The sequence below is a fragment of the Thalassophryne amazonica genome, chromosome 3 (genome assembly GCF_902500255.1).
Source record: "Thalassophryne amazonica chromosome 3, fThaAma1.1, whole genome shotgun sequence".
In the NCBI taxonomy this organism is placed as follows: domain Eukaryota; kingdom Metazoa; phylum Chordata; class Actinopteri; order Batrachoidiformes; family Batrachoididae; genus Thalassophryne; species Thalassophryne amazonica.
The window spans coordinates 62,686,530-62,711,970 of record NC_047105.1 but is presented as its reverse complement, the minus strand read 5'-3'; the positions used below and the strand labels follow the sequence as shown (position 1 = coordinate 62,711,970).

Genomic DNA, 25,441 nt, shown 5'->3' with positions numbered 1-25,441 from the left:
ACTTCACTTTTTGGTTTTCAATATGGAGAGTAAACCTTTCATACAATCAAATTGTAGGCCAATGCCTGCATGTAAATGTATAATGTTGGCATATATAACATACAAACATGAACAGCTGAAGCGGGACATGTCCCACTTCAGCTGAACATTCCAGAAATTTTCATTGATTGCAAGCGGGACATGTCCCGCTTCAGCTGAACATTACAGAAATTTTCATTGAAAATTTCTGTAATGTTCAGCTGAAGTGGGACATGTCCCGCTTGCAATCAATGAAAATTTCTGGAATGTTCATATAACGTTCATATATGAACGTTATATGAACATTATACAAATGTCCACAAACATTATATGAACAGTTGAAGCAGGACATTCAATGAACATTTGTATAATGTTCATATAATGTTTGCATACAAAATGTTACATGAACATTATACAGATGTTCACTGAATGTTCTGCTTCAGCTGTTCATACGTTTGTGAACATTTGTATAATGTTCATATAATGTTCATGTGCAAACATTACCTGTCCTCATTCTTTGTTCATCTGACGTTCATGCAGTGTTCATGGCTTGTTTGCAAACGTTTGCATGCAAACGTTATATGAACATTCAAAAAACGTTTGGTTTCCGGGTGGGTATACCAGGGGTGGCCAAGTTTGGTCCTCAAAAGCCACATTCCTGACACTCTTAGTTGTCTCCCTGCTCCAACACACCTGAATCCAGTGAAAGACTCATTAAAAGTCTGCTAACGAGTCTTTCATTGGATTCAGGTGTGTTGGAGCAGGGAGACAACTAAGAGTGTCAGGAATGTGGCTCTCGAGGACCGAACTTGGCCACCCCTGGCCTATACGCACACACACACACAAATGCCTGTGCGCCTGTTTGCATGTCGTCTTTGACTGGAGAGGCTGTGCACCACAGACGGCTGTGCCTGTGGTGCACAGCCGTTTGATTCTTGAGCTGTGTGCCACAGACAGCTGTGCGCACAGCCATTTGTGTGTGTGTGTGTGTGTGTACAATATTCGTGCAAGACGTCGGACTTGTACAAATTATTGAACTGTGCGGAAAACAAGAGACCACGTGGGAAACCTTTGGTATCAAATGTTAAATTGATGCTTTTGTTACAAGTCTGTAAATACAAAAAAATGAGTACGATCAAAAAGTGGTAACATTTTATTGGCCCACCCTGTATTTATATACCTGTCCTGGCAGTGGTCTCTGTGTTTTTAATGTGACATTTCGTGTGCACTGAGCCCGTCATTTCCAGCTGTCAGTGTGCTGCGATCAGCTGACAGGCGGCTCCCCATGCTGTGTGCACTCAGACGTGGCTGTCCGGCCCCCATATGATCATGTCTGTACATACATGTCAGCATTTTATGCAAGTGTGCCCCCCCGGTATGCCATATGTGTTGGGGGGAGCATGAAACAAGTGCCACGTGCGATACACGTGCACACCAAATGTGTGTTGCTTTTTGCAACGCCACACTTGTGGGGGCACTTGGACAAATTTCACATCCAGCTCGAAAGTGATCGTCTGCTCACTGTTTTTGTGCTGACAGCGCGAATGGCCACACATTTTCTAAGTGTCAAGCAAGCGGTGTTGGATGTTTGTGTGTGTCACTTGAAATTTGGCACCTGGACACCTGCCGTGAGAGGGATCAAATGGGCTCTCACAGGGCCCACTCTGTCTTTCAGCCGCTGGTGTGTGTAAATAATTGTAGCCAGTGGTGAGCACAGTTCCGCTAAACCGCTAACCGCTAATTATTGAAGTCAATGTTTTCATTATCGGATTAGCTATTCAGATAACTTTGAAAACCAGCATTGGACCAATTATCTCCCGATAAGTTTTGGTCCGATAATTTTCAGACCTCTAACATATTTTTGCAGGCGTGGTGAACAAAGCTCAACAGTTACAAATATTTATTAAGTCTAAAATCACTGGTCACAAAAAATAAAAAGCTAATTTCTTTTGACACCATAATGATACGCTGGCAATATCACCCAAGTCATCCAGAGGCATACAGTTTTAACTTATGGTTAAAATTTTAACCCTCTGGGGTCCAAGGGCATTTTTTGGACAGTTCACTCGCCTGGCATAAATGTTTTATTATTGCTGTTAACAGCTCTCCCTGCATCCCACAATCAGGGGGATGGTCTAGTGGTTAAGGTGTTGGGCTTGAGTCCAGAAGATCATGGGTTCAAATACCCGCATAACTGGAAAATCACTAAGGGCCCTTGGGCAAGGCCTTTACTCCCCTATTGCTCCCGGTGTGTAGTGAGCGTCTTGTATGGCAGCACCCTGACATCGGGGTGAATGTGAGGCATAACTGTAAAGCGATTTGAGCGTATGATGCAGATGGAAAAGCGCTATATAAATGCAGTCCATTTACCATTTTATAAGTGTAATACAGGTTTACAATCAGAAATAAGAAAGGAAAAAGTAAAGCAGAGTTTCTATCTCATATCATTAAAAAGTTATTTATAATTTAGTAAAGCTTGGCCCCAGAGGGTTAAGCAAACTAATATCTGACAAATTATTTAAATTAATGTCACGTCAGAAGTTTTATTTAAGTGAAAAATATCAGATATATATGTTTTAGTTTTAAAATAATGCACTAATTTTGAAGGTTTTAGTGTGGACGTGCTGTCTCCACAAAGTGCATTATGGGTAATCTCAGTACACTCACGACAGAAGAAATGCATTTGAGACGCTCTGATCAGGCTCCACACGGACAGCATTAAACTCTTTGTACATTGTGCGTAAAACTCTCGTGAATATATTCTCTGGGTTTATAGACATTGTTATTGTGTTTGTTTTATGTAAAAATGCCAGAAGCCCAGGTTGCTTCCCCATTATTTTCAATTAGAATCATTGCAATCAATTCCTGTTTGCGCTTTTGAATGCTACTTATGTCAAACACTGTCTGTCGTCTGTTACAGAGTAATATATATAAGATGTCTGCAATTCAGTTTGCGTTTATTAAATTCCACGCATTTTAAACGGAACAGACACGGATTATCTGGATTATTTTGACACCGGTTATATCAGACGGTTGTCTAATTACAACTTGGCAATGTTTTGCAAATGCCTTTTTTTTAACAAATAAAAAATGGCATATTTTACAAAAGCACATTTATATGTAAACACCAACACACATCTCACATTAACGTGTTGGTTTTTACATAGAATGAATGAGTCAACCAATCAGTGTTAGCGGAGGCACATTTTAGGCATATTTTAACTTTGTACAAATGACAGAATTGACATTAATGGAGTTATTCTATCGGTATTAATTTTATTTATAAATCAAAACCTTAAGTCAGCAGTGCTTTATTTTCCAAGACCTCCACTCACGGCGACACTGCTATTGAGTAGAGATTAGAGGTTCCCTGCTCCTCTCAACTGCTGGAAGTTATGTAGTAAACAGGAGCTTCCAGCAGTAGGCAGGACACACAAAGACAGAATTGCTGACTCACTGTTTGGGTATGTGGTCACTAGGGATGGGTATTTTTAAGATTTTATCGATATCGATGCCATTATCGATTCCGCTTATCGATCAGATTCCTTATCGATTTCCTTATCGATAGCTCTTGTGAATTTTCTGTGTACTAAATGTAGGCTTTACAGGTTTTGTATGTCAACAAAAATTGGTCACTGGATCCTTGATCTCTGGACATAAATAAAATAAATAAAATCTGTAGTTTTTGTCAAAAGCATTTCCTTTCAGACATTTTGGCATGAATGTCTCTCCATACCTCTGAGCTGAGCTTAGCCGGCTGCTGCACGTCAGCACAGGACGTCTCGTTTTGGGAGGAAAAAACATTTTGATTGATTGCAGTTTGTTTGTATTACAACATTTGGAAAGAGGTGTCAATTGATTTAAACAGTGTTTCACTTTGAATTTATTAATTCTGACTTGACTATCGTTCTAACTTGATTTGGCAGAGAGCCGCGCAGCGTTTGGAGCTCTGTGAATAGAACGGAGGGCGATTCTCATTTCTTTCTCCCAACAAGACAAGAGTCCCAGTTAGTGACTTTAATCTGCACAAAACTGACTCACAATTGACATATTCAGGGATGAAAGTGGTGAAAAACAAAAAAAGCTGAAACTCAAAATTACCCCCAAACACCACCCACATGAAAATGTTTGAATTCTAGAAGCTCTGAAATGCAATCTGGGACTATTCCAGACAATAAACTGCAGTGAGTGCAGCATCCATTTGCTGAGAAAAAGAAACTTTCCTTATTCAAATTCATTCCAGTAGTATTCTGGTCTTCTAGCTTGGCAGATAGTTCTGGAAGAAAGCACTGAAGAAAATAATAAATTGAAAATATGGTTTGACCGAAACAAATTACCGTTAAACTTAAAAAAACAGGGATGAAGTGGAGGTGTAAGAGTCACTCGGTGTTCACAGGAAAGTTATTTATTTCTGTATGTATTTATTTATTTTCATTGTTAGTTGATTTTATCTTTTCTGTTGTGTTTTGTTTCATCAGGTTCTTTTTGTCTCTTTCTCTAAAATTGTATTGTAGCATTATTAGTTATTATTGCTATTATTGTTGTTGTTGGTATTATTAATATATTAATAAAAATAAATTTAAAAAAATACCATTTGGCTCCTTTACGACAACGAACGTTGAGCCATTAATTATTATACAGAAAACAAATGCACACAAACGTGCTGAGATGCGAATCAAATCAAATCAATTTTATTTATATAGCGCCACATCACAACAAACAGTTGCCCCAAAGCGGTTTATATTGTAAGGCAAAGCCATACAATAATTACGGAAAAACCCCAACGGTCAAAACGACCCCCTATGAGTAAGCACTTGGCGACAGTGGGAAGGAAAAACTCCCTTTTAACAGGAAGAAACCTCCAGCAGAACCAGGCTCAGGGAGGGGCAGTCTTCTGCTGGGACTGGTTGGGGCTGGGGGAGAGAACCAGGAAAAAGACATGCTGTGGAGGGGAGCAGAGATCAATCACTAATAATTAAATGCAGAGTGGTGCATACAGAAGAAACACTCAGTGCATCATGGGAACCCCCCAGCAATCTAAGTCTATAGCAGCATAACTAAGGGATGGTTCAGGGTCACCCGATCCAGCCCTAACTATAAGCTTTAGCAAAAAGGAAAGTTTTAAGACTAATCTTAAAAGTAGAGAGGGTGTCTGTCTCCCTGATCCGAATTGGGAGCTGGTTGCAGAGGAGAGGAGCCTGAAAGCTGAAGGCTCTGCCTCCCATTCTACTCTTACAAACCCTAGGAACTACAAGTAAGCCTGCAGTCTGAGAGCGAAGCGCTCTATTGGGGTGATATGGTACTATGAGGTCCGTAAGATAAGATGGGACCTGATTATGCAAAACCTTATAAGTAAGAAGAAGAATTTTAAATTCTATTCTAGAATTAACAGGAAGCCAATGAAGAGAAGCCAATATGGGTGAGATATGCTTTCTCCTAGTCCCCGTTAGTACTCTAGCTGCAGCATTTTGAATTAACTGAAGGCTTTTCAGGGAACTTTTAGGACAACCTGATAATAATGAATTACAATAGTCCAGCCTAGAGGAAATAAATGCATGAATTAGTTTTTCAGCATCACTCTGAGACCTTTCTAATTTTAGAGATACTGCGCAAATGCAAAAAAGCAGTCCTACATATTTGTTTAATATGCTCATTGAATGACATATCCTGATCAAAAATGACTCCAAGATTTCTCACAGTATTACTAGAGGTCAGGGTAATGCCATCCAGAGTAAGGATCTGGTTAGACACCATGTTTCTAAGATTTGTGGGGCCAAGTACAATAACTTCAGTTTTATCTGAGTTTAAAAGCAGGAAATTAGAGGTCATCCATGTCTTTATGTCTGTAAGACAATCCTGCAGTTTAGCTAATTGGTGTGTGTCCTCTGGCTTCATGGATAGATAAAGCTGGGTATCATCTGCATAACAATGAAAATTTAAGCAATGCTGTCTAATAATACTGCCTAAGGGAAGCATGTATAAAGTGAATAAAATTGGTCCTAGCACAGAACCTTGTGGAACTCCATAATTAACCTTAGTCTGTGAAGAAGATTCCCCATTTACATGAAAAAACTGTAATCTATTAGATAAATATGATTCAAACCACCGCAGCGCAGTGCCGAATAGCTTAATGCTAACTTTAACATTGAAAATGCTATAGACATGCTAACGCGTTAGCATCGGTCCCGTTTTTAAGTTATAAAATACATATATCAACTATTTCAGAAGAGCATAACAGGTCAGTTTAACATAAAAAAGGTAAATATTACTCACAGACATATGCTCTTTGGGGTTTAGCTGTGAAAAATTAAGATAAAGCGAAATAAGACAATGAATCAACGAAGCAGGAGAAGCACTGCTTCGATCTGCGAATCACTGCTTCGATTGGTTCAAGGTTCAAAGCAAAGCAGCGCTGCAGAAAAGTTCATTACAGACCCGCAGCAGGGTCTGTAATCAATGTAGAGAAAGTATCATTTTCCTGACAAACACCCCCAAAAACAACAACCACTCTGAAGGACCGATAAGGGAATCATTAAGCAAAAAGGTTATTGATGTCGGTGGATCGAATCATTTCTAATGCTGCGTTTACACATAACGACGACAAGTCACGAATGCCACGAAGTACACATTCTTGCCCGCTGATCACGAATGTGATTATTCGGGGCAGAGGTGTCAGGTGTCCTCAGGAACTGCTGCAACCTGTTACCACACGTTACGATTAATGGCACATGTTGCTGGAGAATTATCAGGAACCATTACGCACGGTCAAGAATAGTGTTCCGCGTTGTTACGCAGTATTGCGTGTAACAACGCATCGTCAAGTTCTGTCATGTTGTGAACGAGGTGAATTGTCTACACACACACACACACACCCATATTCATCCAACCGAATTCAGATCGCTCCAGTTTTTCAGAAGAACTTTGTGACTGCATGCGTAGTTGGGCTCTGTGCCATGGAGTGGCGCAGAGAGGAGGAGGAGGACAGCGCCAGATGTGTGGCTTCATGCGGCTCTCATCTGGCGCATTTTCCCAAACATCAGGCACATGCAGCAAGTGGAACACCTGCAGGAGCACGCTGAAGAGCACTGAAATTTGACTTTTAGCCGACTTGGTGTCAGCAATCAAACTAAATGCGATGCAGCACGGTTTAATTGTGCACGCGCTCCTTCCTCCGCCGGACTGGAGGAGGTGCAGAGATGTCCGGCTGCACGTGAGTCTCCTCTCGCTCCTCTGGCTCAGACTCGTTCTCCCGCTCATCGGTTACAACAGCAGGTGGAACACCTGCAGGAGCGCCCTGAGGAGCTTCAGCAGGAACTGTGGAACGACATTTGGAGCCGAGTTTAATTGTGCGCACGTGACAGAAAACTGATTCGTCGTGGCGCGCAGTGAAATGTGACGCCGCGTTACAAGTCGTGTCAAAACTTGACAGTTTCCGTGTCACTTCGTAATAACACGTGACAGTTTGGGCTCCAAGAACCATCACAGGAACCACTACAAACGTTGTCACGTTTTATTAAGTATCAATACTCATCAAGGCGGATCAATATGCTCAGTTGCGACCTCCACAACGTGAGACGAAATGAGGGTGGTGTGTGACATTCGTGGAAGATTTTTTGACAGGCAAAAACATGCTCCACGAATATCAAGAATATCACGCACTATTAAGAAACCTATTCAGATGCATTAAGTCACATTAAGAATATCAGGAATGTGTCACAAATGACAGAAAAATGACATTTGTAACGTGTCTTGCTTATGTGTAAACGCACCTTTAACGATACACGAAAGGAACCGGTTCTCTATACCCTTCCCTAATGGTCGCCTTTGATGCTACCAAAAGCGATCGTGGTGTTAAAACTCAAAATCAGCTTGTTAGTAGTTGCAAGTGTACCGGACACAATACTGGAAGTTATCGGTTAGCTGTAGCTTCCCATAAATTTTTGGATGGTTTATCAGTTTAGCTTCATAAAAGATAACTTTTCAGTTAGCTGATTATCTGTTATCGAAGCATTGGAGGCGGCTCCGATTTTCATGAGTGCCTTGCAATTCCTCCTTCATGCGCTAGCCGGCTTCAATCGTGTTATGTGTGAAGGGGCCCTAACCGGCACGTCTTAAACCGGCACATCCGCTAGATGACAGCGAGTATGCTTTTAAGTTTACCAAGCCGGGCTGAATGGTTTGTGCTGAAACTCCCACATTCTGACCAGGGATTCTCTGCCGTGTTTGTGCTGGCTGTCCCCAGATGTCATCAAATCTCGCGATATCACGCAGGGGTTCAAACAAGACTACGCTGCCCTCTTAGTTATTCATTTTTAAGCGTCATGACAGTGCCTTTGTGATGCATTCTGCCTATCACATCCTTTGATCAGCAAACAAACACTGCATTGAACTTCAGATTAAGTTTTTTCCAGTCTATGACGCAACTGCTTTTTGACCACAGGTGATACTAATGCATCAGCACTGCGTCTGGTACACAGATGACTCAGGTGAAAAGTACCAATTTTGCATGGTGTGTGCTCCTTTGCACCAGATGGAAGATCCAGCCCTTAGCGTTTTGATTCCTTCAGAACAGTGCATCACATTTTGAACAAATTGGTTAATTTGGTTAAATAAAAAAAAAGATTTTAATAAAATCTACAAATCTAGCTACATTTTTGATGGTCAAAAATGCCCTGCTTTCCTCTGATGTACCACCAAAGTGTAAACAAATGCTCGAGGTCACCCTTCAGAAGTCACAGCGGGAGGAGCACGCTGCCTTTTCCATTAGGCAGGTAAGCTATCGCTACTGTCTTTGTGTTCTTAGATAAAGCCTCTGAGATTAGTCAAACATCTGCAGACACAAAACCTGCTCATGAGTCAGTGAACATTGCAGTTACATTTTGCTCACGTAGGGACCGTGTTCCTGCACGTTGTCTAGCTTTGGGTGAGCGCACTCTTCCTCAGCTGTGGAACAATGCTTACAACACTACATCACCCATAATTCATCAACCAGACATAAATGCAAAAGGTGCACAGAGTGGTGCGAAGAAATTCCAAAAATAGAAAGCTGTACAAAGACTCTGCACAAGAAAACTGTGGCATGATAAACTACCAATGAAGATGTTTCTCTGTGTAGGCAAAGCAGGTACCTCAAACATGCACAACAAAGCACTGTGCTGAACAAACAGTAAAAGCTTACTGCAGTGCTGTATAGATTTGAAAATGCAGCACAATTAAACATTATCATGGAATCTAGAATAAGATGAAAAGAGGCACATTCTTAACATGTTTAAACTTCATGTAAAAACAGTAACACAATTAGAAGGGGTGTGGGGACCACACCCTGTGCCCGTCTTAACTAAACTACACCAACTTTTTAGGTTCCTTAGATGACCCCAAAAATATAAACAGGATGTCCCCCCTCCACCTCCCCACCCAAACAAAAAAATATGGTGTCTAAAATGACCACGGAAGTTTGGAGTTTTTTTCCCTTTAAACTGCATCAAAATAACACAATGAGAATAAAAATATGAAATGAGAAGAAAGGTTTAAGTCACAAAAAATAAATGTGTTCCTAAGTAATTTCATTCGTAGGATTTTAAAGTTCAAATCGGTGGCCAAAAATGGATGCCAAATGATTGTTTTCCATTAAAATGCCCCACAGAATGTATCCTAGCAACATAAATACAGTGAATAACTAGGACTGCAAGCAGTCATATACGGGCCCTCGTTCCGCGCAACCGCCTACCCAGGCCAGTGGGTGCCCTTGTGAGCACATGTGGCCATGTGCATGCAGGGGGCAACCACTCATCACAGTTAAAATTTTAAACAAATCACACAGTGCATCAAGGAGTTATGACATGTTGATTGTTCATCCACTAGGGGGCGCTCAGTGTACAAACAGAGGGGCCGGGTGTGTTCAGGGGCCAACCGTCGTCATACATGTGAAGTTTCAAGTCAATCAGGCAAAGCATGAAGGAGTTATCATGACTTGATGTTCCATGGCAAAGGGTCAAAATGGCGGCACCATAGCGGCCACACCCTTCAACATAGAGAAAAGCTTACGATAACTTTTGGTCAGTATCAACTTTGGATGTTGTCAAAGAAATTTGAAGTGCATTGGACAAAATCCCTAGGAGGAGTTCATTCAAATACAACGTGAGGAAATGATGGCAAAATGACAAGAAATTAAAAATGGCCGACTTCCTGTTTGGAGTAGACAAATGGTGCAAGAGACTTTTTTGTACATCTATGCACGTCAGACATGTGTACCAATTTTCATCTCCCTAGTACAAAAAAACCCCTATGGGGAGGGGTTTTTGAAAGTTTCAAGGGGGCGCTATTGAGTCATTTTGCCCCGCCCACGGGCAACGCCCCTATGAATTGTAAGAGGTTGTCATGCTTGACCTGTGCATCAATTTTCATGATGATATGACAAAATTAAAGCCATCAAAAGGAAGAACGTAATGTCATGGCGAAAGGGCGATATTCGGTACGCCACCACACAGAAGCCGTTACTCGTAAGTTCATGGTGATCATCGCTTATGTTCACCAAGTTGTTCAGCATGTTTTAGAAGTGGAAGGAAGTTGATGGTGTTAAGTATGTGACATCAGGACCTGTTTAAGTATAATGTTCCATGGCGAAGGGTCAAAATGGCGGCGCCATACCGGCCACACCCTTCGACATAAAGAAAAGCTTTCGATAACTTTTGGTCAGTATCGTCTGTGGGTGATGTGGAAGAAATTTGAAGTACATTAGACAAAATCCCTAGGAGGAGTTCGTTCAAATACAACATGTATAAATCACGCCAAAATGAGAAGAAAATTCAAAATGGCCGACTTCCTGTTTAGAGTAGACCCATGGTGCAAGAGACTTTTTTGTATGGCTATGCAAGTCACACATGTGTACCAATTTTCATCTCCCTACTCCAAAAAAAACCCTATGGGGAGGGGTTTCTGAAAGTTCAAGGGGGCGCTATTGAGGCATTTTGCCCCGCCCATGGGCGACGCCCCTATGAATTGTAAGAGGTTGTCGTGCTCGACCTGTGTATCAATTTTCATGATGATGTGACAAAATTAAAGCCGTCAAAAGGAAGAACGTAATTTCATGGCGAATGGGCAATATTCGGCACGCCACCACACGGACGTCGTTACTCGTAACTTCACGGCGTTCATCGCCTACGTTCACCAATTTGTTCTGCATGTTTTGGAAGTGGAATGAAGTTGATTGGGTTAAGCATGTGACATCAGGACCTCTTAAAGTAAAAATAGGACATTTCCCGCCACCACCGGGGGGCGCTATGGCGCAGGTGGGAACTTAAGATATGTAGACGTTCAGGGCGGAGCCCTCATCATGTTCAGCAAGTTTGAAGGATCTACGATGAAGTATGTGGGCGTGACAGCCGTTCGAAGTGAAATGGCGTGCTCCGAAAAGCTCACCAAAGTTTGACGACCCCTAGCAGCCACGCCTTTTGACTTAATTAGAATCTTTGATAACTTTTGATCACCATTGTGTTGTGATGATTTTGACCAAATTTGAAGACAATCGGATGAAATCCCTAGGACGAGTTCGTTCAAATGTAAGTAATGGAAATGGCCAAAAATGGCAAAAATTTGCTCAAAATCGAAACTTAAAATCAAAATGGCCGACTTCCTGTCAATATTTCACCATGACAGTAAGAGACTTTTTCATGCATCCTGGCATGGTAAATATGTGTACCGAATTTCGTGAGGCTACGATGAAAAAAGCCCAATGAGGAGAGGTTTTTGATCATTTCTAGGGGGCGCTATTTCGCGATTTTTCTGCGACCATGTGCGACGCCCCTAAAATATCGAATTTCGGATCCGGCCGGACAACTTTGGAAAGTTTGGTGAGTTTTTGAGCATGGGAAGAGGCCGAAATTTCGATTTCAAGAGTGAGAATAATAATAAATAATAATAAACAGCACAATTACAATAGGGTCCTCGTAGGACGTTGCCTACTCGGGCCCTAATATTAATAATAAACAGCGCAATTACAATAGGGTCCTCGTAGGACGTTGCCTACTCTGGCCCTAATAATAACAATAATAAATAATAATAATAATAAACAGCGCAATTACAATAGGGTCCTCGTAGGACGTTGCCTACTCGGGCCCTAATTATACAAATAATGAATGTTTATGAGTTGAATGGTACGAATGTTTCACCGAACTGAATATTTGTTCCATTGAAAGAATGAAAAACATTCATTATTTGTTTTATAAAACAGCTAAAATAGATCCTTAGAAACAATGGCTAAAATAGATCCTTATAAACAACAGAAAATTGACTTACATTTTGGTGTTCGTCACTGGTGCTTTGACATCAACAGTCCAACACGAACTTTAAATAGGAGTTGTGTACTTCCAAGAAAAAGGCTTTGTGTACTTCCTCGGTCCAGCGAAAAATCATGTCAGAAATTAGTCCATCTTTTCGTCCTAACTTCATTTTAACAGCGCTTCATGCCTCCAGACGGCTTACAGCGCAGTCGATTTGTTTTTGTGTGTGTGTGTGTGTGTTAGAAGAATTAGCATTGTCAATTAGCTCCTTCAAATCTTCATCCATCAGAAAAACAAACTCCGCCATGTTTAGCTAAACGCCACCCCCACTAGTGGGCGGAGGTCACAGCGTGCAATGGTACAAACGTATGGAACCAAATTTGCATGCTAAATTGAACCAAATTGCACACTAAATGCAATGCAATACAAATGGGATGAATAATCGATGTCACGTGACATACAAAGCACCAATCAAATGACAAGGTCCACTCAGCCATTATATAAAACAGAATATTAGATTTTGGTGGCCATATTGGACACCATCTTCAATATCTGACTGGAGGCCCATTTTTATTTTTAGGAACATCGTGATTATGTTTAGGGGTTCTTTGGTTTTGTTTTGGAGTGGTGTGCAAAAGTCTTCCTTTCTTTAGCCCAACACAAGCCCTGAAGTCCATTGGACAGTTGCTTGTCACTGGATACTGTAGGAAGAAGGGGATAAGAGTCTACAACTCCCTCCAGACAGGTTAATAGTCCATTGCAGTCCATTTATGCCCCCAAGCAATGCCAAAACCCATTTACAGTTGAGTGGATAGGGATGATGCAGATCAAGCATCTTGCACAAAGACAGATACGTAGTCTGAAGCGCATTCCCAGCAAGCAAACCCTGGCCTATATACTGGTTGTCCAATGCCAGTCCCGCAGACACACATTTCAAAAACATTTCAGAATTAACATTTGTCAATTAATTTCAACAACAACCATTTACAAGCCACGCAGCAGGAATATGACAATGTGAATGTAATCAGTCTTCCTGACTATCACGCAGAGCAAAGCCAGTTCTAACCACTAAAAGTGCACAGCTGACCACTGACACAATATATAAGAAATAAATGTACAAGACACTCACCAGGTCATGATTTGTGGAGTTGGAATCATCTTCAGGGAAGGGGACATAGATAGCTAAGGCCATGCAGTTGGCAAAAATAGCAATTAATATAAAGATATCAAATGGCCTGAGTGGAGAAAAGTTAAGGAAATTACAGAAAGTAATGAAATTACTATCACAAAACATTCAGTTCATTCACTTTAAAAAATGTATGTTTGTAATTAAACTAATTCTCATACCTCCATAAACAAACAAACAAAAAAAAATCATGTGAAAATACTAACATAACATGAAAAGTTCCCTAATCAAGATTTTTTTGGGATACTTTCAGTTTAGATTTCATCAACCACTACGCATATTCACCATAAATTCCTTAAATGTCCATTTTAATAACATTGACATTTAAAAGGGTCTAACTAAATTATCAGTGTGCATTATTGTAATAGCTACAGTACAGATGACTTTTAGTGATTGTAAAATCCCTGGTTATTTCAAACAAAGGCAAACTGTGAAATGAGTCTCTGCAAATCATGTTTGGAAATCTCTAATAACATCTGATGATTTTTTGCAATGGCAGCATCTGCTAAATCATCAAACCCACCAGACTGCTACACAGCTGTGTTGTGCCAGTGTTGAGTCACTTGATGCACGTACCCCGCCAGTATTTTAGGAATCAGGACACAGTGACATTCACTCTGTCTTTGGTGGGAGAAACATATTTCTGCACTTTGGTTTGACATCATTTTCTAACTGGAACCCAACAGACAAACTCGATGCTGTGACGCCAGCCACTGAAATCTGTTTATCTGTACAATATGCATTCCAGGTTCACTAACAGCAGGACATTAAAAGAAATATTAATTTCCTGATTCTTCAAAGTGTTTGAGCCAGTGAATTCTGGTACAAATATAAAATGATAAACTAGAGCTGCAACAGCTAGTTAATTATTTGATCAGTTGTTCAGATTTTTTCTTCTTCTTCTTAAATGTCCAAATTCTTTGATCTATCTGCTCCTGGGGGGCCACCGGGATACATGGGAGAACGGGTGGTTGGAGGAGGATGAGGAGGTGTCCCAGGAGGAACTCAAATGCTTCACCTCAGGAAGTTGTGGTGGATGACTGTTGCTCCTGCACCCATACTTTGTACATAGAAACCTTTCCTCACCAGAAAACCTCTCATTCTGCATTCACCAACTAAACAGCAATGTGACAGTTGCTGGTGCACTTGGGTCTTAGAGGCAATGACAGGTGACACTGTGATTGGTTTATTTTATGTTATTGCCCAACACATTCCCAACATTAAGTGATGAAATACAACGACTTTGTGCCTTACTTTGTTCTCAGATCACATACTGTGTAAATAGCAGAGTGGAGTTGGACACACCTCAAATGCACTTGTGCTATGTTTTTTAAACCTTAAGTCACAGGTTGTAAAGATAGGTCCCCAAGACTTTCAAGGCCATATTCCTGATTTTGACCTATTTTTTCCACCAACATCTGTCTGTGTCCATCCATCTGCTCCTCCTTCTGTTTGTCCTTTAGCATTACTGTAAATTTAAAGGTGACATGGCAGCAACAGTCATTTTTTAATCTGTCTTTTACATTTTCAAGTGTTCGCCATTTAAATGTTCAACATCTCTAAAGTCACACAATTCTGAGTGTTTTCAGATATTCTCTTGATTTAAGCAGAATTTAACACATCTGTGCCATATGTAACAGAAATAACCCACCTCAGATCCTCCAATTTTACCTCAGATTATTAAAAGCCCCCTCCCCAAAAACACACACATACTTTCTCCATAGCCCAGGATTAAAGCTGTATTCCAAAATTACAAAAAAGAACCAATATATAAAGTGAAAATTACAACATCACACACACCATCTAAATTCAACTGATAAAAATTTTTAAAAATACGAGGGCTGTCAATAAAGTAAGGATCCTTTTTATTTTTTTCAAAAACTATATGGATTTCATTCATATGTTTTTCCGTCAGACATGCTTGAACCCCCGTGCGCATGCGTGAGTTTTTCCACGCCTGTCGGTGACGTCATTCGCCTGTGAGCACTCCTTGTGGGAGGAGTCGTCCAGCCCCTCGTCGGAATTCCTTTGTCTGAGAAGTTGCTGAGAGACTGGCGCGTTGTTTGATCAAAATTTTTTCTAAACCTGTGAGACACATCGAAGTGGACACGGTTCGAAAAATTAAGCTGGTTTTCAGTGAAAATTTTAACGGCTGATGAGAGATTTTGAGGTGATACTGTCGCTTTAAGGACTTCCCACGGTGCGAGACGTCGCTCAGCGCTCTCAGGCGCCGTCGTCAGCCTGTTTCAAGCTGAAAACCTCCACATTTCAGGCTCTATTGATCCAGGACGTCGTGAGAGAACAGAGAAGTTTCAGAAGAAGTCGGTTTCAGCATTTTATCCGGATATTCCACTGTTAAAGGAGATTTTTTTAATGAAAGACGTGCGGACGAGTCCGCGCGTCGGGACGCAGCCAACGCGGTGCGGCGGCACAGGAAAAACACCTCTGTGTTGATAACCATTTGTAAAATCCAGGCGGCTTTTGATGGCTTTCAGTGGAGTGAGTATATGAGAAATTGTTTAACAGGCAGGACATGTTCCAACTTGTCCTTAAGGCTTTCAACAGAGGTGTTTTTCCTGTGGCGGAGCGTCGCGGCGGCTGCGTCCCGACGCGCGGACCCGTCCGCACGTCTTTCATTAAAAAAATCTCCTTTAACAGTGGAATATCCGGATAAAATGCTGAAACCGACTTCTTCTGAAACTTCTCTGTTCTCTCACGACGTCCTGGATCAATAGAACCTGAAATGTGGAGGTTTTCAGCTTGAACAGGCTGACGACGGTGGCTGAGAGCGCTGCGCGACGTCTCGCACCGTGGGAAGTCCTTAAAGCGACAGAATCACCTCAAAATCTCTCATCAGCCGTTAAAATTTTCACTGAAAACCAGCTTAATTTTTCGAACCGTGTCCACTTCGATGTGTCTCACAGGTTTAGAAAAAATTCTGATCAAACAACGCGCCAGTCTCTCAGCAACTTCTCAGACAAAGGAATTCCGACGAGGGGCTGGACGACTCCTCCCACAAGGAGTGCTCACAGGCGAATGACGTCACCGACAGGCGTGGAAAAACTCACGCATGCACACGAGGGTTCAAGCATGTCTGACGTAAAAACATATGAATGAAATCCATATAGTTTTTGAAAAAAATAAAAAGGACCGTTACTTTATTGACAGCCCTCGTACATTTTGTAGTGCAGCAATTAATAATAATACAATAACATGCTTTTGGAGGGTGGTATGCATTTTCAGAGGCCCGACATCCATGCCCAGTCTCCCAAAACGACAGATACTTGCCCTCGTATCTGTCATTGCGGGCGACGGCATTGACGTCAGGACTCAGAAAATGCATACCGCACGACAACAGCATGCTATTTCCATTATTATCACTTTTTACTGAGATACACAACACGTAACGCGTACATAAATAGTTGGCTCACTTTAACTTTTGTCGTGTCGGCTGGTGCGCGCTGCTCTCCGAATTTGGCAGTGCGTCCTCATCAAGCTGGCTGTTCTGGCTGCTGTTCATTGCCGTACTATCCATGAGAAAATCACCCGGAATATCCATATTGGGACCAACACACACTTCTCACCTTTTTAGTTTTTTTCCCTCTGCGTACAGTTCTTGGGCTGTGCGCGGGCTATGACGTCATTTGTTTACGCACAGCGGGCGGGTATAGCCAGGTAGCGTCGATGTAAATCTACGCTACCGGCCTAGCAACACCTCTGTAAAGTGATAATAATGCTCACTATGTCACGATGCTGCATATTTTGCAAAGTTCATTGCACAACTTATTTTTCATACATTATAATATTTGTGTAATTATTTTTAAGAGTATTTGTTTCTGAGAGCCTGTATATGTGTTTTGTGATTTGAGGGGTAATATTAAAAAAAATATATGTGATTAAATGTGATTCATTAAGATTAATTAATTGCAAATTAATTAGATTAAATTTTTAATTGCCTGACAGCACTAATATAAACACATGGTGTCACAATGTTTCTGTGTAGGCTCTCAGTTGTCCAGGTGGTTTCCAGGTGGTGGTGTCACACATAACTGCCAGATTTTACATCTACAATGAAGTATAGCTCTTTAGTCAAATACCAACACATAAACACTTGTGAAGGATACTTCCACTCCACCAGGCTGATACAGGCCCTGCGTATTGGGTTGTTAAGGTTGAGGCAGAACAAAGCTCGAGGTGGCCTGCTGTTGGCATTACTGCCTTGTTTCTTGCTTTTAGCATACTGCTGCCGCTTCTTCTGAGCCAACGCGCCTACCGGGATGGCAGTGGTCGGTGGGGCAGGAGCAGCAGGCGGTGCCACAGGAGCTGAGGCTGGAGCAGTAGCAGGGTTTGTGGTGGGAAGTGGTTCTGGAGCCACAGGAACAGGGTCTGGGGCAGGCCCGTTGGCGCTCATGGTGCGGGCGTATCTCTTTGAGGGGCATCCAGCAGCATGGATCTGCCAGGGTATACAACAAAGCTGGAGAAGGGCAGAATAGTCCAACTGAGGAGCTGGTAGGATACCAGGGGGGGAGACTCTGGTTCTGCTGGCATTATTTGCCTCTAGGAAACAAAAGAAGCAAACAGTTAAGATCCCTACATTATAAACTTTTTGCACCCATAAAAAAATACATTATAAATTTGAGCTGACTCAATGCAGTTGAATGTGTGTGTTGTGATTTCAGCTGCTCCCATCTCGGGACGGGGTTGCCACAGCGGATACAGCCAGATCCGCATTGGTAATTGGTATAAGTTTTATGCCGGATGCCCTTCCTGATGCAACTCCAGTTTCACCCGGAAAAACACATACAGCCACTGGTGTTCCAAAGAGGTCTCCCATCCAAGTAGTGACCAGATGTGGCACTACTTAACTTCTGAGATCTGACGGAATCAGGCTGACACAAAGCAGACCAGCTGCACTCAATGCAGTTGAATACCCTTCAGATATTGGGAGTACGACTGAGAATCTTCACACATACACAGATGGATGTTTATTCTTTGTTCAGGTTAATAATACACAGGGTTCTAGCTAGCGCAAACTTTCGTTACTGCCCGTTAAGCTTATTTTCAATACAGCGTAACGGGTCTGTAATCAACCGTTTCTGCAGCGCGACTCCAGTTTGAAGCGTGAATCAATGAAGCAATGCTTCGATTCAATGGCTCGTGGCTCTTAGATTTGCTGCTCTTCAGAAGCGGTAAGTCTGTTTCTTAACCCCTCTCAAAGCCATTAAAATATCATGAGTCACTTTTGTGTGTATTAAAGTCACTAACTGGAACTCTTGTCTTGTTGCAGTCAACAAACGAGAATCGTCCTCTGTTCCATTTGCACAGCTCCAAACACTGCGCGGCTCTCTGCTGAGACAGAGTCTGGTCTGAATTATTAACTTCAAAACAAATTGCCGCTTTAAATAAAATGACACCTCTTTACAAACACTGCAATACAGACAATAAACTACAATCGACTTTTTCCTCCCAAAATGAGATGTCCTGCATTCTTTATGAACCTGACGTGCAGCACATCTGCAAGAGCTCAGCTTATAGGTATGGAAAGACATTCATGCCAATAATAATGTCTGAAAGGAAATGCTTTTGACAAAAACTAACAGATTTTATTTCTGTTTATGTCAAGAGATCAAGGATCCACCATGTAGAGTTTATTATGTCCAGAGTTTAAGGATCCAGTAACCAATTTCATATTTACTTACTTTAAGACTCAATAGAATGTTGTTCAATTTCAATTTAATCAGCTTATAAAGCACCAAATTAAAACAAAAGCCATCTCAAGGTGCCTCACACAGAACAGTTCAACATAAAAAATTAAAATAAATAAATAAATATAAAAAAAAATTCTAATACCTAATTAAAAACAGAAGCAAAAGAATAAAACATAACAAAATAAATACTACTGCACGTCTTGACTTAAAAATGTCCATGGACTCCGACTGCCTCACTGAGGTCCATGTACTGGCTAACCCAGAATGAGATTGCCCACTCAACAAACTTCCCCAGCCTTATGGACATGATGAAGGGACTTGGGCTGTCGTACCTGGCTTTTCCCCTTTGAGTAACCCTAAAATGGCCAATTTTTAGCTTCAATTTTCAAAAGCCCCCCCGCACAATCCCCCCCTCAGTCACTACGCTCTCTCGACATTACCACTACGCTAAAATTTTATCCTAGCTAGAACCCTGATACAGCTCAAAATCTGATCTTTACACCATATGAAAGGGATGAATACGTATATCTAAATATGTTAGGGACCTGAAGCGCTATATAAGAGATGCACTGCTCGGGTGTGATTTCACCAAAGACCTCAAAGGCAGTATGGGGATGGGGGATGAATGAACTCAAAGCTGTCAAGATATGACATAATGGTAGAAATGGATTCTCATATGCACTAGTCTAATGCCTGCAACCACAGAAAATATTTACTGCAACCCGCACTGAAAAAGATCAGCTCGAAGAACCCTAAAAAATTTTAGTGATCCTAATCTGGGTAATAGTACCAAGCTGGATCATCTGATTCAGTCATTTAAAGAGGTCATTCTCAGGTCAAGTCCCCTGACTAATGACTAGCGTGGAAAGAGTTTTATAGCTACCTTTTTGTATATCCCCTTTAAAGATAAGTTGGGGTTTCATGTCAAACATCTTCAAAGCACCAGAATTATGTGTGTGCACACATATAATTGACTGTTTTTATGTCAGACATCTGTGTTACACACTAACCAGCCACTTTATTAGGTACACCTGTTCAATTGCTCATTAAGGCAAATATGTAATCAACCAATCAAACCTTTAAGAAAACAGATATGTTCAAAAGGATCTGATGACCTTCAAACTAAACACCAGAATGGGAAATGAAGCTGATGTAACGTATTCTGAATGTGGTATAGTTGTTAATGCACTGAAATTTTCATATACAGCCATCTTTATGTAGAATGGTCCAAAAAAGAAGAAACACCCAGGGAATGGGGGCTTTCCAGCAAAAATGCCTTGTTGATAGCAGAGGTCAGAGAAAAATTACCAGTCTTCTTCAAGCTGATAAACAGGCACCAGTAACTCAAAGAACCTCTTGATATGATTAAGGTATGCCAAAGAACATCTCTGAATGTGCAACACAATGAAGCAGATGAACTACAGCAGAAGGTCACATCAACAGCCACTCCTGCCAACTAAGAACAGGAAACAGAGGCTACAGTGGGCAACATTAGACAACAGAGGAATGAAGAACTCTTTCTGGTCTGATGAGCCTGCATTTGTGCTGCAACATTCAGATGGCTGGGTCAGAATTTGGCAAAAACAACATGAAAGTATGACTCCATCCTGCAATTTGTACTAGCTGTAGTGGTGTAATAGTGTTGTAACTGTTCTATCACATCAATATGGGCCAAAATCTCTGAGGAATGTTTCCAGCACCTTGTTGAATCTAAGCTACAAAAAAATTAAGGCAGTTCAGACAGTTCTGAAAGCAAAACGGGGTCCAACCCAGTAGTAGCAAGGTGAACCTGAAGAACTTGCTGAAGACTCTACGTCATATGTCCATCCATTCATTTTCTATAACCACTTAATCCAATTTAGGGTCAGAGAGAGCCTGGAGCCTATCCCAGCAGTCGTAGGGCATGAGGCAGGGTGTACCCTGGACAGGACGCCAGTCTGTCGCAGGGCCACACATAGACAACCAAATACATTCACACTCGCACACACTTCTACAGTCAATTTAAAGTTTCCAAGTCACCTAACCAGCATGTCTTTGGATGCAGGAGGAAGCCAAAGCATCCAGAAGGAACCCACGCAAACACGGGGAGAACAAGCAAACTCCACACAGAAAGGACGGGAAGTAAGCCCACAACCTTCTTGCTGTGAGGCATTAGTGCTAACCACTAAGCCACTGTGCCGCCCACGTCTGTACATGAGATTTTATTTTTTTTTACTTTCCTTGGGGAAGATCTGTTTTCTTGTGTGCAAATCCTTCTCTGGTCCACTCCACCATGAAGCTGTATAACCAGCAATGTAACAACTAAAAATTGCACTTTTGAGGGAGTTATGGGTTTCTGTTGCTGTGATTGCAGAAACTTTGCAGAGTTGTTATGGATATCTTGGTGGCCTGCCCTCCCAATGTGTAGGTACGGTCCGACATCTGGGTCCCTAATGTGTGCACAGAGCAACACGCATAGTAACCAGCGAGCCGCTGAAAACAAACCACTGTCACGTTCATTTCCTACTTGACGTCCATCACGCTCGCAGCATTCCGCCACGGCTTTTTCTACTTAATATACACCAGTTTTCACAGAGAATGCCACGATCGTGTGCTGCAGTAAGAGCGCTTCAAAGGCTGTGGAACACCACAGCCGCAGCCACGGCAGAAATGTGAAGCGTCTCGACCAGCCATGCCTCAGGCCAATGAGGGCAAAGTCGAAGCTTCATTTCGGCTCACCTCCTGCAGCTGCCTCTCTTGGTGAACCTGCTACAGCAGTAACCTCACCCAGAGTTCCTGCCTCCAGCTGTCCTGTGTAACCATAAGGACTCACCTTGTCCAACGTCACATGATTACGTTAACATGTAACAGGTGTCCTATAAGGAAGAGTTGGAACACCTGTGAGTGGAGAACTCACAGCTGAAGACAGAATGCGTTCCTGCGAGCCGAACAGAATGAGGAGAGAAGCAGAATGTGGTGCTTTGGGAGCCCGAAAAAATGCACTTTTTGATCTTTTAACTTATCGTGGTTGGTACAGCCACCTGCAACACACGATCATGGCATTCTCTGTGAAAACTGGTGTATATTAAGTAGAAAAAGCCACAGCAGAATGCTGCGAGCGTGATGGACGTCAAGTAGGAAATGAGCGTGACAGCAGTTTGTTTTCAGCGGCTCGCCGGTTACTATGCGCGTTGCTATGTGTGCGCGCATCAGGGACCATCAGGGATGTCCGACCATACCTATTACTTATGACCTGTGAAAATGGAGGGACTTTGTATAAAAATGGCTGTAATTCCTGAATGGTGAGTGTAATACTTTGATGCAACACGTTGAATTAAAGCTAAAAATCTACACAAGCACATTTTGATGGTTTCATTTTTACTCCACTGTGGTGGTGCACACAGTCTAAAACACACTAATTGTGTCACTGTACCACTATTAATGGACCTGAATATAGATTAAATGTGAAGGTAGACATCATGCAGCTAAAAACAGGCAGTTTTTAGCATGATATCTAAGTCCTAAATGTGTAACAGGCCCTGCAGAGGAACACACACTGCAGTGAAGCTGCTACGACACACTCACCTTTATTTTCGCAAAGTGATAATTCACATTAGCTTCGTGTGTCCTTTGTGCTGCTGCTGCTGGATTTAACATGTAGCCCAAGCTAGGCTACTTAAATATGTGGGAACAAAAACGCTTTTTTTTGTAGAGGGAGAGATAAAAGTCACATAACGCCGACGATTAACGGTGAGAATTTTCACGAGCCGCTCGTGACAAAAAATAAGTAAATAAGATAAAATAAAATAAAACGTGTGTTTTTAAGACGTTTCCTTACATGTCTCCTTGTTCTGAGGAAGGATGCAGTGAAGTGTCCTAGAAACGGTCCGAAGGAGAACTGATTCGTCCTGAGCACCAACAGCTGAACACCTTAAGTCATTAGTCAGGACACAGCAGAGTGGACTGTCCACACACGAGCTCGGGCTGTGGACAAGAAGACACTCAAACAGGACGCTTCACGGAAAAGCTCGAAGCTGCTGTCATTTTATAATAAGCGCTGTTAATGACAGTGTGAACCGCGGCTATGCTAAAGGAGGCTAACTTCACACACACACTGTACCTTTTCAGCCGCGCTCCTCTCCCGCTCCTCTCCGAACCGCAGGTCCGGTCCCAAACCGCGGCTTCAGAGTCATCAGATCCGGAAGGCGACAGAGACACATGTGTGTGTGAATGAATTAGGTTGTTCCATGGTGGAGGAGAGTGCGCACCACAAAACACAGCATCTCCGTCAGCCTGCTGATCGTCAGAGCTTCACACAGCAAAGCTCTCCTGCTCCTCCTCCTGCTCCTCCTGCTACTGCTGCTCCTGGTCCAGATCCCTCAGTCCTTCACAAGCACCTGATCGTTTGACATGATGGGGATAACAACACATCTTATCTTAATACCTGCTGCTGCTGCTGCTGGAGCTAAAGTTAATTAAAGGTGTCAGATCCATCACTGAGTTCACCACAGCTCACTCAAATACAAGCCTGGTAATGTTTTGTTTTCTGGTTGTCGTATGCACCAAGATTTGAACTGGAAGGCTATAACATCGTTTTTAAGGGTCAGTGTCTTTATCATAACGTGAGGAAACGCAAAAATTTATAGGGGAGACTGGGAAAAGTTGCAACCCAGAGGCAAATTCTCCCTACTAGAGGTGAGCCATACCGGGAATTTTGGTATTGATCCGATACTAAGTAAATACAGGCCCAGTATCACCAATATCGATACCAATACTTTTTCATATTTAAGCTTCATAGATCCAAAGGATACAAAAGACCTAGGACAGAATTTCGCCAAACATTGTACATGATAACAAAATACTTTATTATCACAATCAACATTTTTGTTTAAAAAATATCACTCAACACAAGTTAAAACAAAATCTCCTGAGGTAGAGGGCTGACAAACCACAATGCAAGGGTTCGCTGCAGCGCTCCGTGTTGTGTGACACAGAGCAGCGCCGCTCTTACAGACAGAGACTAGACTTTGATGAATCACACAGTCAGTGTGTGCGGGAGAGAAAAAAGCTTGAGTATCAATCTTTTTACACGAGGATCGTTCAATATCAATACCAGCATTGGTATCGATATTATCAATATTAGGATTGATCTGCCCACCTCTACTCCCTAGTCACATCCGGGCCACTGAAGGGGGGCACATTATTATTATTTACCATATTTTGAAGAGATTTACAGTCAACTTTTTTTTTTTTTTGAGGTCTAACACAGCCAGCATTAAAAATACATTCAGTAATTGTAAACCAGACTGGAGAAACTAAGTAGCAAATAATAAATACAAGCCTTGCAACACAACCACATCCCACTAATTTTATCTCCTGAAACAGCACACAGTAAACACTGTGAGTGAGAGTGTCATTGTGCTGCTTGATGCTCCTTCCTGCTTCACACGGCTTTGTAACCTTACATATTTCAAAGTTCCACAAATTCCACACGATGGTCATTAAACATCCAATTGCAGTCATCACTTTTGAGTGTTTTGATTCTCTCAATTGTCCAGCTATATTCAATAAGTCCATAAACATAGACATTACTAACAGCTAGCAGTGCTAACTGCTTTAAAGTCCTGTGTCCACACCACAACTGTCCTTTTGAGATTCCTAACGCGACAATACTTCCTCTCCAAGCCTTCATGGTCACAATCTTGCAAAATTGGATAAACCTGCACTGCTTTCTTGTAAACATATGTAAAGATAAAAATAATTAAATAAAATGTGGACATCAAGCATTGTAAGCAATGGGATTGGAAATTTGTCTGACTGCGAAAACCTTAGATGTTGACAAAGCTATGCATTCTAGGTTGATTTTGTGGAAACTGCACCAGGCGAAAGAAAGAGCAACAATTTCACATTTCGACAACGCATTTGTGTGTCACTTTATTTCACTGACTTCATTCACACACATAGATATATATAAGGCCACTCGGCCCCACTACTTAATCCTACAGTGGCCCTGACAGTAAAACATCAAGGGGGCCGGGTCAGTTGATTACATACACAATGGGGCAGACCTTTGTCTGCGCCTGCTACAATGCAGTGAGTGATCATAACCCGAATACACCTTGTAGAGACATCCTTGAGAACAATCAATCGTACATCCTGGAAAGCAGGGACATACACATCTCGGCTTGCTACCATATGTAAGGCAGCATTTCACCCATGCAGGGATCCTGCCTGGAAAGCAGTGATGTGCACGTCTCAGCTTGTTAACAGAT

General features: G+C 41.9%; 1 protein-coding gene across 11 annotated transcripts in view; it reads right to left on the bottom strand.

Annotated features, from left to right (window-relative positions):
• Positions 1-23,522, bottom strand: part of cacna1da (calcium channel, voltage-dependent, L type, alpha 1D subunit, a) — a 274,993-nt gene extending 251,471 nt beyond the window's left edge. For 10 of the 11 annotated variants that reach the window (XM_034166497.1, XM_034166500.1, XM_034166501.1 and 7 more), the window contains exons 1-3: positions 23,290-23,522; positions 17,607-18,039; positions 13,426-13,531 (exon numbers count right to left, since the gene is read on the bottom strand). In XM_034166497.1, coding sequence (XP_034022388.1) covers positions 13,426-13,531; positions 17,607-17,893 — 393 coding nt within the window. In that variant the 5' untranslated portion in view covers positions 17,894-18,039; positions 23,290-23,522. Of the gene's footprint in view, positions 1-13,425; positions 13,532-17,606; positions 18,040-23,007; positions 23,154-23,289 lie in introns of all 11 variants that reach the window. The other variant, XM_034166498.1, reaches the window with a different exon arrangement.
• Between the last annotated feature and the right edge of the window lie 1,919 nt (positions 23,523-25,441).